Here is a 17,600-nt window from a genome sequence, read left to right on the forward strand (position 1 = left end):
GTGTTTGTCATTAAAACTAAATCTTTATTAGAGTCACAGACTATTTTAAAAACAAAAAAATAAAAAAAAGTAACACTGCAATGTGTTATTAATTGTGATTTTGACTCTTACTTTGAGTTTCCACCTGAGCAGTATTTTAATTCATTTCTGCTTCAGGATGAATATCATGAGATGACAGCAGGAAAACAAATAAAAAGATGTCAGTGAAGTGATATTTATTTTTAACGATCAAATTTCAGTGGCTGAGAATATTTTTTGTGCGTGTGTGTGTGTGTGTAATTACACAAATCACACAAATTTTGTGTAATTTGTGGAAGATCAGTGAAAATGAAATTGATGAACAGACATAAGCCTTTTTCACACAGAGATTCTGGAAAATACAAGTGTCCCGAGATAATTTGATTTTGGTTCATTCACACTGCATATGATTTTCTTAAATCTGTGCGTGCATTCAGACTAAAAGCAGGAACACACCAGCAGGTGGCAGTATCTGAACAGCCAATCAGAATGATCAGATGAAGGCGACAAGTTTTGGTGACAGTCTTTGTTCGTCGGCCGACTAAGTTTTCTCAGTGTGTTCCGCACCATCGGCTGAAGTTGGTCCTCGTCGCCTTCATCTGATCATTCTGATTGGCTGTTCAGATACTGCCACCTGCTGGTTAGGAAAGGCATTTCATCTCATGCAGGTGCAGAACTGACGTGCTACTTGGCCGTCGGCTTGCCGTCAAATCTGCTGTTCGGAGCGCTAAAGTCACGTGATTTCAGCCGTTGGCAGTTTGACACGCGATCTGAATCATGATTCGAACACACTGATTCATCTGTGCTCCGATGCTTCATGAAGCATTGTTTTGAAATCGGCCATCACTAAATAAGTCATTATTTAGTTTTTTTGGCACTCCAAAAATATTCTCGTCGCTTTATAATATTAATATTGAACCACTGTACTCACATGAACCGATTTAAATATGTTTTTAGTACCTTTATGGATCTTGAGAGAGGAAGAGTCCATTGCCTCCCTATGGAGGCCTCACAGGAGCTATCAGAATTTCAACTAAAATATCTTAATTTGTGTTCTGAATTTTGGGTGAACTAACCCTAAGACTGTGAATCTTTGGGTAGACTTCGATTCATGATTCATAGGTGTTTGATTTGATTCAAGAACGATTTTTGCTAATTCAGAATGATTCAATTTGAGACGATTCACATTAACATTCCATGTGATTCGATTATTTCGATATGATTCTGCATTTTTATATGCATTCATAGGGTTATTGTAATGCTTCCCCCATTGTGTCTTAGTCAGGGTGCGAATTAATCAGTGGGCTTCAGGTGGTCAGAGTTTTGTCCATTGTTAATGTTAGTTCATATTAGCTCTTGATGATGTTACATAACTTTATTTTAATATCCCAAAAATTGGCATTTGTAGAAATTTACATAAGGCAAAATTTTAAAAGGCTTTAAAGGTCCCGTTCTTCGTGGTTTTTTTGAAGCTTTGATTGTGTTTATAGTGTGCAATATAACATGTGTTCATGTTTCGCGTGTAAAAAAACAGTATTTTTCACATAATTTACTTAACTGTATGCCGCTGTTTCCACTGTCATAAAAACGGCCTGATGACTTCATTGTTCTATGAAGTCCCTCCTTCAGAAATACGTAACGAGTTCTGATTGTGCCAGCGGTTCCTGTGTTGTGATTCGACAGCAGCTTAGCGCTCCTTGCCCGGAAAGGTCACGCCTCTTACCATAACGGGGAGATGCATGCGCTCAGTGTTATCGTAAACATGTCTTTAATTTTACCTTATCAATTTGAGCCGGAATCAGACCCGGAGAACATAGATGAAGAGGATCGAGTAGAACCTGTGCAAACACGCATGATTCGCGTGGCTGCAGCTAAACCAGCATGTGGTTAAACAGTAAACAACAGATATAATCAACAAATAATTTAAACTGATCATAACAAACACCAACTATCGATGGTGTCCGGTTGAATTACTACACTTTTTAAAAGTTTTGGTCGGATAAGTTTCAATTGCCATCTAGTTAACAAAGCTAAAAGGCGTTGCCCTTTGTGTGATAAGTTACAGAAACTGTTAAACGCACCAACGTAAATAATAAAATGCACTTACCGGTTGTGGTCCACAAACAACGCCTTCTCCAGACAAAGAGGGAACTGCTCCATCTTTCAAAAATAATCTTTGTGCGAATCCGGCATTAAACTGACTGAGATTGAGGAAGCTGTCCTCAGTAAAATGTGCTGCACATAGTTTAACATGTGGATTATAATTTTCGGGAACCGAGTTAAACATAAATTGTAACCACTGATTTCTAAGTACAGCGTCCCTGGGAAGGCCAAACAAAGGTGATTGGACTGCGGGATGAAAATAACAGCGTTTCGACGACATGGCGACAAACACACTTTACAAACGCAACTCTTGCTCTTCTCCGTGGGAGCGCAACAAGACCACGCCCCTTTTTGTGTATTCCTGTGGGCGGAGGTTTGTCAAAACACAGTTTTAGTGACGTCATTAAAGAAGGAAGTAGAGGGATGTAGTCCAAACAGGCCGTTCGTTGTAGGCTATTTCTGTTAAATAAAATATCTCGCTTGGCATTGAACTTTGAGCTTTAAAATTTTACAGATTTTATTTATACTCTAACAACAACATTACACACTAACTAAAGTTGGAAACATGGGATCACGAAGAATGGGACTTTAAAAGTATTGTTAGTTCATGTTAAATACAGTGTCAATGTCTACACAACCTTATTAAAGTGTTCCAGGTACATTAAACATAATGCTTACATCATACACTTTCCCAACTAATCCTAAGCTAACTTTTCTTCACGGAATAGTTTTAAAAGCCCTCTTGGTTCTCTTTATACGGAACATTTTCCTTATGATGATTCTGAAAGAAAACGCGCCGGATGTATACTGTTGCTATAGTAACAAACGCAACTTTAATGTGCATCTGATTGATTGATAAACTGCACGCTCTTATTTCAGTGTTGTTAGTGTTGTAGTTATTTCAACAGTTTCCTTTGTACATTCAGTTTAACAACATTAAGGTAAATTTCATTTATCATTCATTGGAACTGTGCGTATGCATTTTAGACACTTTGTGTTTGCTCTGTCCATGCAATAAATGCACGCCCTTGAATAAGCGGGGTTTTACTTCAGCTACTCAGGTAATGTCAATGGTATGACCCATTTCCGTAAAGATTGAGTATTTTATCTTATAGATAATAGTGTTGACTTTCCACAAAATGAAAGCGTTTTATTTCAACAGTAGTAACCACGCAATGACTTGGCAGCTTTATCATTGGCTTGATCGGTTTGACTCAAGACTATTGCTGTCTCGAAAGAGAGCTGTCATCTGCTCATGTGAATAGCAGTGGCTGTCCTGAGGAGAGCTCAAATGTGGGCTGCTCAAAAATGTGTCAGTGAGAGCTACGGACAGAACACAAGCGCAGTCAAGGCGGTAAAGAGTGCAGCGAGTATCTGTGAAGAAGAGCTGTGAGGGTAATAATTTAATGTTTATATAATTTGAAATACTGAATCACGATTAATCCGATTGTTAGCATTTTACGTTGATTATTGACAAATTAAAAATTCACGATTCAAAAAACGTTTCAAGTTGCATCGTCAGGATTTGTAATGGATGCATCGAGAAAACGAATTAATCGTTACACCCCTAGTTCAGTCACATCTCATGACATCAGGATCTTAAGTGTAATGTACGAGTTAAAAACGTTAGTGTAGTGGTACAACAGCAGAAGTGTTTGCATTGCTTTGAACAGCATCAGGCAAGCTGATCAGGCATTAAATGATGTGCAAACTTTGTTTATTTACATGTTTATGTTTCGTGGTCAAATCAACAACTTTTATTTTTGATTATGACTTCTTTCCAATGTGTTCAATCGATAAGGAATACGTTGGAAGAAAAATTGGCAGAGAGTAGGAAAAAATATGAAGCAGCCAGAGAACACAGATGTGCCATTGGATGCTAAAAGCCACAGCTCTTTGTACACGGCTCATGTAACTGGGTGTTTCGGAGAGAAGACTGTGGATGGTACAAAGATCTCAAGGGGCTGTATTTTGGTCAAATTTCCTTGAAACTTTATTGAAGATGAGTGGCGGCAAGCAATTTCGAAAGTCACGGAACACGTTTGAGTTTGTTCTGCAACCTGTTGAGCTAAACCTAATACGTAAGAATACTAACTGGGGAAAGCCCCTTGAACCACACCGTAGACTGGCTATTGTTCTGCGGTGGTATGCTACCCCTGGCGAGTACCGTACAATCAATTGTCTTTTTTGTTTAGGGCTGCCCACCCTTTGTACACTGGTTCACAAATCCCTGCAACATCGAAGAGACATTCTCATCCCACCAATTGATCCTGCTGATCTGCTCCTCTCCATAACACAAAATGGCCGCCCACTTGAGTCATATGTTGAAGAGTTCCTACAGCTTGCCCACCAGATACCCTGGAATGACAGAACGTTAAAAACAGCTTTCTGGAGTGGTTTAGATGATGACCAGCTTTTCCTGCAAGCATCAGCAGCTACAACCCCAGGTAACCTGGCACAATATATCAATCACGTATTGTGGCTTGCTGGTTCATCCTTCACAGTTGGCGAGGTCGATGAATACGCAATTCCAGAATCTCTTCCCATCATGGCCGCCACTCCAGAGCCTTGTCCCAAGATGGCCGCCACTCCTGAGCCTTTTCCCAAGATTGCCGCCATGCCTGAGCCCTCAGCCGTAATGGCCACCACACTTGTGCCCTTAGGAGTTTTGGTGGAGTATGAGGGGATGTCTTGGAGCCCAGACATCCTAGGTCCGATCCAGCCCCTGAATCTGCTCCAGCCTCTGACCAGAGTCCAGTGATGGCTCCAGTCCCTGAGTCTGCTCCAGAGTCCATTCCAGTCCCTGAGTCTGCTCCAGAGTCCGCTCCAGCACCTGAGTCCACTCCAGACTTTGCCACAGAGCCCAACCCAGGGAGCACAGCTGTAGCTTTGCCCAAGAAATTTTTTTTCAAGAAATTTGCCCATGGCCATACTGGCCGAGCCTGGGGTCCAGGCCAAGGCCACGGAGGCCACACCATCATGATCCCTTGAACAGCCGGCTCCACCCTGGCCTCCAGAGCTCCCGGATCTGCCATGGAGGATTCATACCTGCCTGCACCACCACTCACCCTCCTTTCAAGACTCCAGGACGCCCGCCTCCCCTCCCTGGATGTTGTATCTACAGCACAAGGATGCGCCTACCGGGAGGGGGCAGTACTGTCACGGTCACCAGAACTGTCATCCACATTGAACTTAATTTCCCATCATTCCTCCTTCTACTCACCTGCACTCCGTCAACAATCACCACTGATCACCACTAGATGTCACTCATCACGTGCACCAGATATAAGGACTCGCCACACACACAATCATTGTCTAGTCTTGTCTATGACCCACTGGATGCGCTCCTTGGATGTGACTCAACTAAAGGCTTCTTACCTAATGTTTGTCTCCTGTTCCAAGTCTCCATTCTCCTTCATCTCCATTCTCCAGCTCCTAATCTTCTGTCTCCAGTTCTGTGTTCTCGTCCTGCAAACAAAGAAAGGAAAGTGCTCAGATTATATTCATCAGTGACTGTTAAATGTGTGTGTGTGGCTACTTACCTGTTCTGTGTTCATCCTGCTGCAACTAAATTCCATATCCACCATTGCAATAACCGCTGTGTTCAATAAAGCCTGTCTTTATTTCTACTTACCATCGTCCTGGCCTGTGTTCCCTGACAAATGGCATAAATCAGTAAAAATATGTAACGGAACATTTCCTAAAAATGCATTCAGATATGTTTGTACATGTCTACAATTCTCTGGGGTTGCATGTATAATTGTTACTTTGACTTTTAGCTATGTGTAGTTCAATATTAATTAATTGAATTAGACAATTAATAAGATAACATCAAAGATGTCAGTTCAACTTTCATTTTGGAACTATTTTTCAACCATGATGGGACGTGTTGGAGGGACGTCTTTTCAACAGTTATTAAACTTCCAAATGTTTCCTGGGAGGCCTCACAACTCCTTTACTCGATGTGTGAGGGTTTCTAGTAAATAAGATAAAAACTTAGCTAAGCTTATTATACGGTATACAGTTATGTGCAGCTGAGACACCTTGAGCAAAAACAAGGCTGCATAGATATTGTTCAAGGCTAAACAAAAAAATATGTTTATCTTGCACCTATTTTTCTCAAGTTGCCATCCCAGAGCTGTACGAGAAATGCAAGGCACAAGTTGAAACCGAGCTATCACAAGTGGGATAATATGCAGCAACAATGGACTTCTGGTCCAGTCGAACAACGGAGTATAAGTCTGACCATACACTTTATTAATGAGGACTTCAAACTGATAAGCCACTGATTGCAAACAGCATTTTTTCTGCAGGATCATTCAAGGGAGAACATCACAACGGGGATGACAGAAGCATTGGCTGCCTTGGGCCTAGATGGGAGACGTCTAATCTGTATAACAACAGACAATGCAGCGAACATGGTGAAGACTGCCAAACAAGATGGGGTTCCAGACAGATGATTATCAGCAGGATTCTAGGGCAGCAGAAGGCTTTACCTCAGGTTCTGTCTGAGGACAAGGCGGCACAGCATCTGATTCCAACCTGGCAAGATATAGATGTCCGAAATCTGTCAGCAAGACATTGGGCCCATTGCTGGTCTTCACTGATGTACTCTCAGGAGAAGATTAGTGTCTCCTATGTGAAGCCAGTTCTTCACCTCTCAATACTTCAATGCTGCTAATGAAAGAGGAAGACACAGACCTGACCAAGGCCTTGAAGAAGGAGATGTTGTACTACATTAATGAGAAATATAAAGATGATGCTACTCAGGAGCTGCTAGATGTGGCCTCTTGTTTGGACCCCCAGTTCAAGATGGACTTTATCAGTGCCGACAGTAAGCCCAGAGTGAAGACCAAAGTTGCATCAGAGATGATGGAATGCCAGGAGGAGACATTAGCTGCAGCACTGAGGTTGCTGTACGTCCCAGGCAAAAAAAGCCAAGAAGTCCTTGTGAAGTTTCTTTAAGCAGAGCAGAGCTGGAGCAAAGGCTGATTCCTTCAGGATGCTGTGGAAGCAAAATTAAGCAACTACCTGCTAACACCTTCCATAGCAAGATCCTGTATGAGCCCGTCCTCTGTCGTGATGGCTGCTTTGTTGCTTCTCTCCAGCCGCATACCCAAGATCTGACTGCTGGAACACTGGCTCGACGTCTCCAAAAACTCAATAGAGGATGATGCAAAATATGGCAAAAGATGCCATGACCTGGATCTGGATGGCTCGTAGAAGTACTTTTGGGTTCTATTCAGCTGCTTTGTCAATTAAATGTCCATCTGCATAGTTATCTGAAATGTAGGTACAGCATATGGTTCCTATTATAGCACAGCCTCCTCCTATGACTGCTGTCAGTTGGTCCAGGGTCATTCTGTTCTGCAGTGCAGTAAGTCTAATTCCTCTTAATTCTTCCTTAACACCTTTGAGGACCACTCTGGTGGTATTAATGAAGGAAATTAACTCATACCTGGTCACTTCAACTTCTCATCACATAGGCTAAACCTCTGGTGAGATCCATGCTCCAAAGAATTTCTCCACTCAAGTCCATATTCTATGTTCCCCTGGGTCTGGATTGTCTTGCCATATTGTTGGTGTTTTGTTTTCGATCAGTTAGTGTCTTCTATGCCAGTTGGGCATGGACAATGATTAATTATCAGAGCTCGTCCTTTTAGCTGAATCATAGCACACATTCCTGTTTAATTCCTTGGCAGGGAAGTGTATGCTGTGTGTCCACATAACCAATACCATTCTTTCAATACTCTCACTTCTTTTTGTCAGGGATATCAATGCAGGAACAGTTTGAGGAACATCTTTGTCTGTCTATATATGGGAGTCAAGGGGTGTATACTATGGAAGTCAATGGGTTCCGCAAACTGTATGGTTAAAATACTTTAGCGGCACTGCTTTTCTTTGAAGTGGGAAACACTTCTACCCACTTTGACAATGTCTACCATTACTAGACAATACTTTTTTCCCTTAACTAGGGGTTAACGTAGTAAGGTGATCAAATGGTTTACTTGGTGGTGGGTGTGCTGCCTGCTGCACTGTTGCTGCACTGTTACTCACTGCCAGCATTTCGCAGATAAAGGGTTAGTTCACCCAAATATGAAATTTCTGTCATTAAGCACTCATCCTCATCTTCGTTTCGTTCGTTAAGACTTTTGTTTATCTTTTCTAACCATTTTCTAATTTATGTTGTCTAATTCAATCAGTAATGTTAAGCTGACTGAACAAACACTTAAGTAAAGCTGACAATACTAATATTTAGTATAAACAACTCATTTGAATTAAGTTTATGTAGTTACATGAGTTTTTATGTAACATGAACAAGGATGGTTTAAGTGAAAGTTAATTTTTGAGTTGTCAAGTCACTTTTATTACATAGCACTTTTTACAATGCAGATTGTTTCAAAGTAGCTTTACAGTAATAGCAGGAACATAATTTTGACTGTACAGCAGCTCTAGAAGAAAATAGTGTCAATGTCCAGCTTAAGTAAGTTCAGTATTGATTCATTCTGTTGTAAACAGAATGAATAATTCACTTATCTATAGAGCAGCTCTGGAGAAAACAGTGATGTAATCATCCAGCTCAGTTCAGTTTGAATACAATGGTGACAATGCAGGCAGATCAGTAATAATGTTGAATATCAAGTGTCCCCGACTAAGAAAGCCAGAGGCAACAGTGGCAAGGAACCCAAACTCCATCAGGTGACAGAATAGAGGGGAAAAAAAACCTTGGTAGAAACCAGGCATGATTTCTGATTCAGGCAGCATTACAGGTCAGATTGGATTGGAATATTCAAAATACTGTGAATATATAAAATATTGGGAAAATATTGCGACATTTCACAGCAAGAGGGAAGTTTTGTAATATACTGATAGCTTCTTTATCTAATATATCAAATCCACTGTATTAATCTTATGCCTATATCCAATCTAAATTAATTTCACACAGATACATATTTTTATGTGAATTGCTAAGTCATTTAAAATTCTTTCCACTTAAAGAACAAAAATAGAGTCTCACATATGATTTTTCTGGAGTATATGTAGGTGTCATCAGTGTAATAAAAAAACTTTTGCACAATTAAATTGTCTGTGAAGGTGATTTTTGAAATTGCTCTTTTTTCTGCAATGTCTTTCCAGAATGAGTTTGCAAATGACATTTCAGGTCTGTTCGATATGTGAAACTCTTCTCACATTGAAGACACGTGAAAGGCTTCTCTCCAGTGTGAACTCTTATGTGAGTCTTCAGGCTTTGTTTAACTGTGAAACTCTTTCCACACTGAGGGCAGGTGAAAGGTTTTTCTCCAGAGTGAACTTTCACGTGAACATTAAGGTTTGATTTGTTTGAGCAACTCTTTCCACAGAGATGACACATAAAAGGCTTCTCTCCAGTGTGAGTTATTACATGATTCTTAAGGTGATCACTGTCTGTGAAGCTCATTCCACACTGAAGACATATAAAACTGTTATCTCTTGAGTGAATCTTCTTGTGGGAATTAAGGGCGACTCTTTGTCTGAAACTCTTTCCACACTGATCACATGTATATGGCCTCTCTCCAGTGTGACGTCTCATGTGGGATTTAATTGTTGCTATATGTGAAAAACTCTTTCCACACTGAGGGCATGTGAAAGGCTTCTCTCCAGTGTGAACTCTCATGTGGATTTTAAGGCTTGATTTTCGAACGAAAAATGTTCCACACTGTTGGCAGGTGAAAAGGTTCTCTCCATTGTGAATTCTCATGTGGGCTTTAAGTCTGTCTTTTTGAGTGAAACTTTTTTCACATTGTTGGCAGCTGAAAGGGCCCTCTAAAGTGTGAACTCTCATATGTTTATTAAGATTACCTTTTTCAGCAAAATTTTTCCACACTGTTGGCAGGTAAAAGGCTTCTCTCCAGTGTGAATTCTCATGTGGACTTTAAGGTTTCCAGGTTGACTGAAACTCTTTCCACACTCTTGGCAGGTGAAATTACTTCTAGCTCTCATCTTTTGTGAGGAAGAATTTTCAGTCTGTGAGAAACTAAAAGACTTTTCTCCAGTTATGAAATCAGGGTTTTCATTCTGATCTTTCTCTTCCTTTTCATTCAGTTCTTGACTTTCTTCATTCAGGGCCATCAGGTCTAGGGTAAAAGAAAAGACAAATGAACCCGTTTAACAGCACAAAACAACAAATATCAAAACATTTAGACATTTAAAGCATTAAAATGTACATTATATACATCTTTTTAGGAAGTGTCTCTGCAGTATGCTTAGTTAACTATGTTGAGCACTTCTGATGAAATAAGATGGCCTATCTGCATGTTATTGGGAAATTTGAGATGGTCTGCTTGCTGGACCTAGTGTAAGTCTAAATCTTCATCCTTAGGCTCTGGGTGTTGAAAACAATGAAGATTTATGAATTGTCTGCAATGGAATATATTCATCTGGATCATTCTCTCATCCATTTTCTAGCCTGCAGTGTCAATTTCATGATACACAGCAAAACTGTTTCAGTTATACTTTTGCCTCTCCGAACTTCCACTGGCTCTACATTTACATCCAGATGTTGTGCATCAATCTAGTTGGAAATACATTCATCGTGGATCCCAACGGAGTTACAACATTGATACAAATTCAATACGATCCTTTTGGTCATCTTATCCACACCGTATAAGGAAATCAGCACTGAAAACTGATCACACCGTGCTAACCAGCCTTTCCAGTTAACAACAACACTGACAAATCGAAGTTCTCCTTTGGATTACTCAAAATCTGACCTTTCTCCAATAAAGGCCCTTTGGTTTATGACCTTCTCTCTGAATGTAAGTTTGATTGATTTTGCTTGTCTGTTTACATTTTGTAAAATGCAATACAATCAACAATCTGTGGTTTGTTAATTGAACATAGACTGTAAAAAAATTATGGATGGGCACCTTCACTCTCTTCCATTGTAGTAACTGAAGCCGCCAGTGTGCCAATATGGCGCTGACATCTTGAGTCTCAAGTCTGCACATAGAGAACTTGAAACCCGAGTCTGCGCAATAGTAAGCACGAAGTGGAGCAGCGATATCAAGGTCCCGCCCAAACTCAGAACAGTTATGGAAATGTAGAAATTAAAGTTAAAGCTCCAGTCATCTCGCGAAGATCCAGAAAAAAAGTCTGTTGGCGCCTCAATGGCTACAGCTGTCAATCATGACGTCACACCCCCATTTTTATAGCATCAAATAACTAACTAAAACCAAACTTATTTAAAGAACAAACACTTGAACTATCACCAGCGTGATAAAAACTGCCTAATATGACAGAAATTGTCTTTGGAAAAAAATATTTGAAGTGTAATTTAATTGTGTAGTTTGTCTCACGTCCCACTGGAATACATGTAGAGGGCGGGGTTTATGACCTATACTGCTTCCAGCCGCCTGGGGGCTTCACTTTTCAGGACTTGTGTGGCATGCTTGGTTTTGAATCTTTTTTTTTAACTGACAAAAGTACAGAAAAGGTTTTCCAATGTTTTCACTGACCAACATAATTGTATTTTATATAAACTAATTCTGATGGCTGCAACACACTCCAAAAAAGTTGGGACAGAGGCAAAATGAAAGTGAAAATACCTGAGATGCTGCTGAGCTCTCTGGGCTCGAGCTCATCTCAGATGGTCTAAAAGACGGTGGAAATGTGTGCTGTGATCAGATGAGTCCATGTTTCAGCTTGTTTTGAGGAGACAAAAAAAAAAAAAAAAAAAAAACAGACATCGAGTTCTCAGCCCCAAAAATGAAAGAGACCATCCAGACTTTCATCAGTGACAGGTGCAAAAGCCAAAATTTGCTCTTTCTGACTCATTTTTTCCAGTACAGGTCACATATCTGCTTTATTTGTTGATGATCTTGCCACTTTTTCCAGCAAAGGTGATTTATCCACTGTGTATGACCAGGGCTGGATTTCCTGAAACCTTCGTAACTCTACGCTGTTCTTAAGTTATACCTTAACATTAATATGTGTTTCCCGAAACGTTCTTAGTTAAGTATACCTTCTGTAAGTCATTTGTTTGTAAGGTTGGTCTGGACAACTCTTAGCTATACCTTATCATAGGGCGTTCACACCAGACACGACTTGCTTGAATAAATCGCGCTATTCACGCGTAGTTGGACACTTGAATATTTTGAATTTTATTCGCACGTGAAATTCACTTCACAACAGACACAAATTCACGTCATGAGAGGGGCTTCATCCAGGCGGCTCCAGTCTCTTTGCGAAATGGTTGACATGGATTTTGTTGAGAGAGTAGATGCACATCAACTCGTCAGCAGGAAAGTAGTTGTAAAATACGGCGAATAAGCTCAATTTGCTGGCTTTAGCTAGCTTGTAGTCTCAATATGTGTGTATATATATAGCTCAAATTGTGTAAAAAGCGTTTTATACAACTTACCAGATCATCCGACCTCCTCACTCACTTTCTTCCAAGCTAGATACTTTTTATTCCTGTTTCTATAAAAGTGTGAAGATGTATCGTACAGCTCCAGGTATCCACATACAGCGACGATGATTTTGTCCTCCACTGTTGTTTCGGATTTCTGCCTCTGCTCGCTACCTCGTAATCACGTCCCTACTAGAGCAAGCTCCTGATTGGTTAACCCGGCGCGAATATTCGCCAAAGTTCAGTTTTTTCGAATCAGGCGTTACGCGCATCAAATGCCCGAAACCCTCAATTTGCGCAGCAGGATGTCTATCGCGTCTTTGCATTGACTTAACATGTAAATCACTCGCACTTAACGCTTCATTCGCGTCTGGTGTGAACACACCATTACTGTTGACAGTTCACTCCGCTAGTAGCCAACACTGTGCAAAAGGCTTCTTTACATCTTGGAGCCCATACACATGGAAACGCGTTTAGCTGTATATGTTAAAATTTCTTTATCGTATGTGCGCTTCGTCCAGACGGATCCAGCATTTTGGGAGCCTGAAACCACTTTTTTATACCGGGTCCCAGAGTGGATAAATCTGAAAACAACACCCTTGCGTTTTCATGTGTGCGGACAATCCGTATATTTTGTAAAACGAAGTCATCACCCCACGTGTCGATCCTAGTCAGACACCACTACATCACTAAACAGCAAGAACAATGGCAGACTACATGCTTGTGTGTGTGCTGTACAGGGATTATTTCTAAGCTTTCCTAAAGTTTATATACAGCGTGCAAGGTTTATGCGCATGCTCCAAGTGTATTTTTTGTGTTGTAAATATAATTTATTCTGAAGCTTTGACATATTTAAATCTGCATTTTTGTGATATTTACCCCAAGGGCATTTTTTTTGGGCTGAGTTCAGCTTTGAGAATGAAACAAACCTGTTTGTTCCTCAGTATCTTCTTGTTTCACTTTAAATGTTTCGTCAATCTTCAGGTCTTCGCTCTCCTCTTTAATAAACTCCATCTTTATAATAGCGTCACGTTGTTCTCATCTGCTTCACCAGGAGTTTTTCTGTGTTTGGACAATTTGTCATTAAGATTAAAAATTTTTTTACAAAAAAACAATAAATCCAAACTAAATCTCTAAGTGTGTCTCAATCAGATCCATAGTTCAGTAGTCAGCGCCTAAAAAAAACACTTCATATTGTGTTGTGGTTTATAATTGTCACTTAATGGTTCTAAATTACATTTCATATAGTACACTTTAATAAAAACACCTGCTATTGTTTGTGTTCTCGTTGAATTTACACTGTTTTGACCAGCACGTGTCGTCAGCGCGCGGCGATTCAAGCGCTTCGAATCACTGAATCATTTTGCGTAGTAATTGATTCAGTTGACTCCTGAGTTTCACAAAGATCCGTTTCTCCATCACTACTTGCCAGTGACCGAATTCGTGTTTATGATTTACTAAATAGGGAGCTAAATGAGACCCACCTTTTCTGTTTCTCACATGTAAATGCGCTTTAATCACGAAAAATAACGTTCATAAAGTTATATAATGCATTTCAATGCTACATTCAATAATTAAACATTAGTTTAAATACAAACCTTTCTCCAGCCAAATCACAGACGCTGGAGCGCGGCGCCGCTTTGTGACGTCACATCACCACGCACTCCACAATAAAAGTACTTAAAAAAAAAAAAAAAAGTACTGTTCACAATTTTCAATAATGTCATGTTTCCTTACAGATCTGCAAGAAATAATTTGGATATTTTCTTTGACAAATTTTTTTTTTAAACATATTAGAACTTAATATTTAAAATTTCCAATTCACCCCAAAATTAAAGAAACTCACTTTAAAATCTTATATGATATTTACTCTTCTGGAGAGTTTCTAAGGGTTAGATTTAATACTGAAATGATTTTTTTGTGTGTTTTTTTTTGTTTGTTTGTTGTTGTTTTTTTGCTTGCAAAAGTGTCTTCTGGGACAAAGTGCAATTATGGTTAAAAGAGATAAATGTGGTTGAATTGAATCTGTCCTTTATAGATATTAAGTATGGAAACTATGAAGAAGATGGTAAAAAAGTTTTTTGATTAATATTGTACTTTTGTTACTTTTTGAATGTAAGTTGTGTGCCAATTTGTTTTGTACATTTGTAATATTTTTGTTAATACTTCAATAAAAAAAGGTAAATCAGGTGTGCAAAGAAATTCACATACAAATAAAACATAAGCGAGCATCATTCAGAGTTGAATTCTTTGTGAAATACATATTTAAATCCATGTTCATTTTAATGTGTTGGGAATTCTGCCAATGAAAGCCTTTGAACCTCATCTAATATGAGATTCTGTCTAGCTGAACACTAGTGTTTTGTGCAAAAAAAAAAAAAAAAAAAAAAAACATTTATACAAGTGATCTTTTTTAACACTGTTTGTCAATAGAATTAAACATTTATTCGGGCCACAGACAAAACAAACAAAACAAATATTCAACAATCAATCGGTAACATTTTGCGGTTTAAATGTTTATTAAATTCATGCCATCACAATGCAGTAATTTCCACTGAAATGTTCCTATAAATATATTTTCTTTCCAACAGTGCATTCTGAATAATAAATATATTTCTCCACTAACCTGCAGCAGTCCATTGCTCGTCTTCTCATTAACACTGTCCAAATTAGTCCAATTTAGAGATGATTGATGAGTAGCCTATCAATGTTGCTAATTGCTGATACGAGAGAAAGGTCACGAAAAACATCTGTGGTCGAATATTATGTAAGAATTAAATAAATGAGAAAGCAGGGATTCTTTAATGATTTCATCTCATTATAATGGTCGGGGGATGGCGCTAAACGGACATGATCATTGTCTTAAAAGTGCGTGGACACGAGTTAAAGATACTAAATTTAATACTATACATAAAAAATGCATACAATAATGTACACTTATTAATGTGTTTTGATGTGAGTTTTTTATTATTTTTATGTATAAGAACACGGTTATGGAAAATCAAATCTATGTTTATTGCAATAATAAGCTACCATCACGCCTACTAAAGCTGACACGGAGGTTAATTACAAACTAAAGTCACTGACTGTTATCTATTTCTAAAGTAAGCTACATAAATACATTGATAGGCTACTCATCAATCATCTCTAAATTGGACTAATTTGGACAGTCTCGCTAAACGTGTGTTGTTTTAATGAGGGGATTTTAAGGCTTCGCGTCGGGAAAAATAAATTAAGTGTGCGACTGCCATCTCGGCTTATTTATGATCGTTTTGATGTACTGTAAATGGAGTCGAAGAGTCGATTCCATCGACTCCAATAGTGGGAGTCGGAGTCGATTCCAAAAAACCTGGAATCGAACACCCCTAATGACACGTGGAACTGTCTAACCATATATTAAGCTAATAGGCTTGTTTGAGATGAGCAAATTCTGCGCAGAACCGATCACCGGTGATCACCGCGAGATGCATGCCGGTTAGAAATGTGTCCGAGGGTGGGCCGCCTTGCTCTGATGTCATGCCGACGTGTGTCAAAAACCTCTCGCGAGTGCGAGGCGGACGTGTCGCGATTGAACACCATTTTCTTTTAAAATCACTTAAGTTGTTTGGTTTTGGGGACTCTTTTATTTCCACTATTTCTATGTTTTATAAAGGAATAAATAGTTCTGTTATTATTAATTTTGACACTTCTCACAGATTTGATGTACAGCGTGGTGTTCGGCAGGGTTGCCCCATTTCTCCTTTTTTATTTTTATTAGTTACTGAGCTGTTATCTGTGAGCATTGTTCAAAATCAAGAAGTGAAAGGAATTCTTGCTTTCGGGAGGGAGATTAAGATATCACAGTTAGCAGACGACACCACGCTATTTTTAAAAGATGAAAAATGTGTGTCAAAGGCTTTAGATATAATTAATTATTTTTCATCCGCTTCTGGTTTAAAACTAAATATCTCAAAATGTGAGATCATGTCTATCCAAGACCTGTATTATGATACCATAGAAAATATTCCTGTTAAATCCACAGTGAAATACCTGGGTATTTATATTACTAAAAATCTTTTGGCAAGACAACACCTAAATTTCTCTGCTAAGATAATTAAATCTAAAAATATTCTTAATATCTGGCTTCAGCGGGACCTGTCGTTATATGGCAGAGTCCTCCTATCAAAAGCAGAAGGTCTCTCTCATTTTGTATATCCATCTTTATCCTTATTTGTTGAGAACAAAATTGCCAAAGAAGTTAATAAGATTTTTTTAGATTTCATTTGGAAAAAGAAGTCTCATAAATTAAAAAAAGAGGTCCTCTCTAACAGTAGAGCAGAAGGAGGTATTGATTTTTTAGATTTTTCAGACATGATAAACATCTTCAAAATAAATTGGCTTAAAAGATGTCTTGCCAATTCAAGATCGATTTGGTATCCCCAACCAATTATTTGAAAAAATTGGTGGCCTCTCCTTTATTTTAAACTGTAATTATTTACCCTCTAAGCTACCTATTGCTTTGTCCAAATTTCACCAGCAATGTCTCCTTGCTTGGAAACTGTGTTATGTTCATAGTTTTTCACCTCACAAAACAGTGATATGGAATAACAGTGATATCACTATCAGAAATAAATCTCTATTTTTCCCCAGGTGGTTCCAAAATAATATTAATGGAATCCTCTCTTTATTTGATGACTCGGGTAACCTTTTTACTTATGAGCAATTTATGACTTTCCACAATTTCCCGGTTCCTCCAAAAGAGTTTAACACAGTGATTAAAGCAATCTCACCTGGGTTAATTCATCTTGTTAAAAGCCACTCCCTATATAATCCAAGGAGAATAGTCAGAATACAGTCTACTTTGTTCTTGGATGGAATTGATCTCTTGGACAAGAAATGTACCAACAGACATGTACGGCAGATCTTTCAATTCAAGAAAAAAATTTCTCCAAGAGGAAAATTCTATTGGAGATCTTTGATAGAAGATATAGATTGGAAAAAGGCATGGCTTTTACCAGGGAAATACTGCATATCCAATAAAGCTAAAGAAATACATTTCAAAATTTTACATAAAATATATCCTGTTAACTCTAATATCTCTAAATATCTGGAC

At 38.8% G+C, this 17,600-nt stretch overlaps 2 protein-coding genes across 2 annotated transcripts; both read right to left on the reverse strand.

The window, feature by feature from the left end:
* Positions 1-8,508: 8,508 nt before the first annotated feature.
* Positions 8,509-9,966, reverse strand: LOC125245909 (gastrula zinc finger protein XlCGF7.1-like). The gene has a single exon (XM_048156737.1). The coding sequence runs from the start codon at positions 9,941-9,943 to the stop codon at positions 9,200-9,202; it is 744 nt and encodes a 247-aa protein (XP_048012694.1). The 5' UTR covers positions 9,944-9,966; the 3' UTR covers positions 8,509-9,199.
* An 18-nt stretch (positions 9,967-9,984) lies between these two features.
* Positions 9,985-14,160, reverse strand: LOC125245921 (zinc finger protein OZF-like; the record flags this gene model as incomplete). Its single annotated transcript, XM_048156752.1, has 3 exons — positions 14,107-14,160; positions 13,438-13,570; positions 9,985-10,235 (listed from the first exon to the last, which is right to left on the reverse strand). Coding segments are annotated over exons 2-3 (336 nt in total), but the record flags the coding sequence as incomplete, so codon positions are not given.
* Between the last annotated feature and the right edge of the window lie 3,440 nt (positions 14,161-17,600).

This window comes from Megalobrama amblycephala, linkage group LG14 (genome assembly GCF_018812025.1).
Source record: "Megalobrama amblycephala isolate DHTTF-2021 linkage group LG14, ASM1881202v1, whole genome shotgun sequence".
NCBI lineage: Eukaryota > Metazoa > Chordata > Actinopteri > Cypriniformes > Xenocyprididae > Megalobrama > Megalobrama amblycephala.

Excerpts from the sequence above, each read along its gene's own strand:
- LOC125245909 (XM_048156737.1), bottom strand. The coding sequence starts at position 9,943 with ATGAGAGTTCACACTTTAGAGGGCCCTTTCAGCTGCCAACAATGTGAA.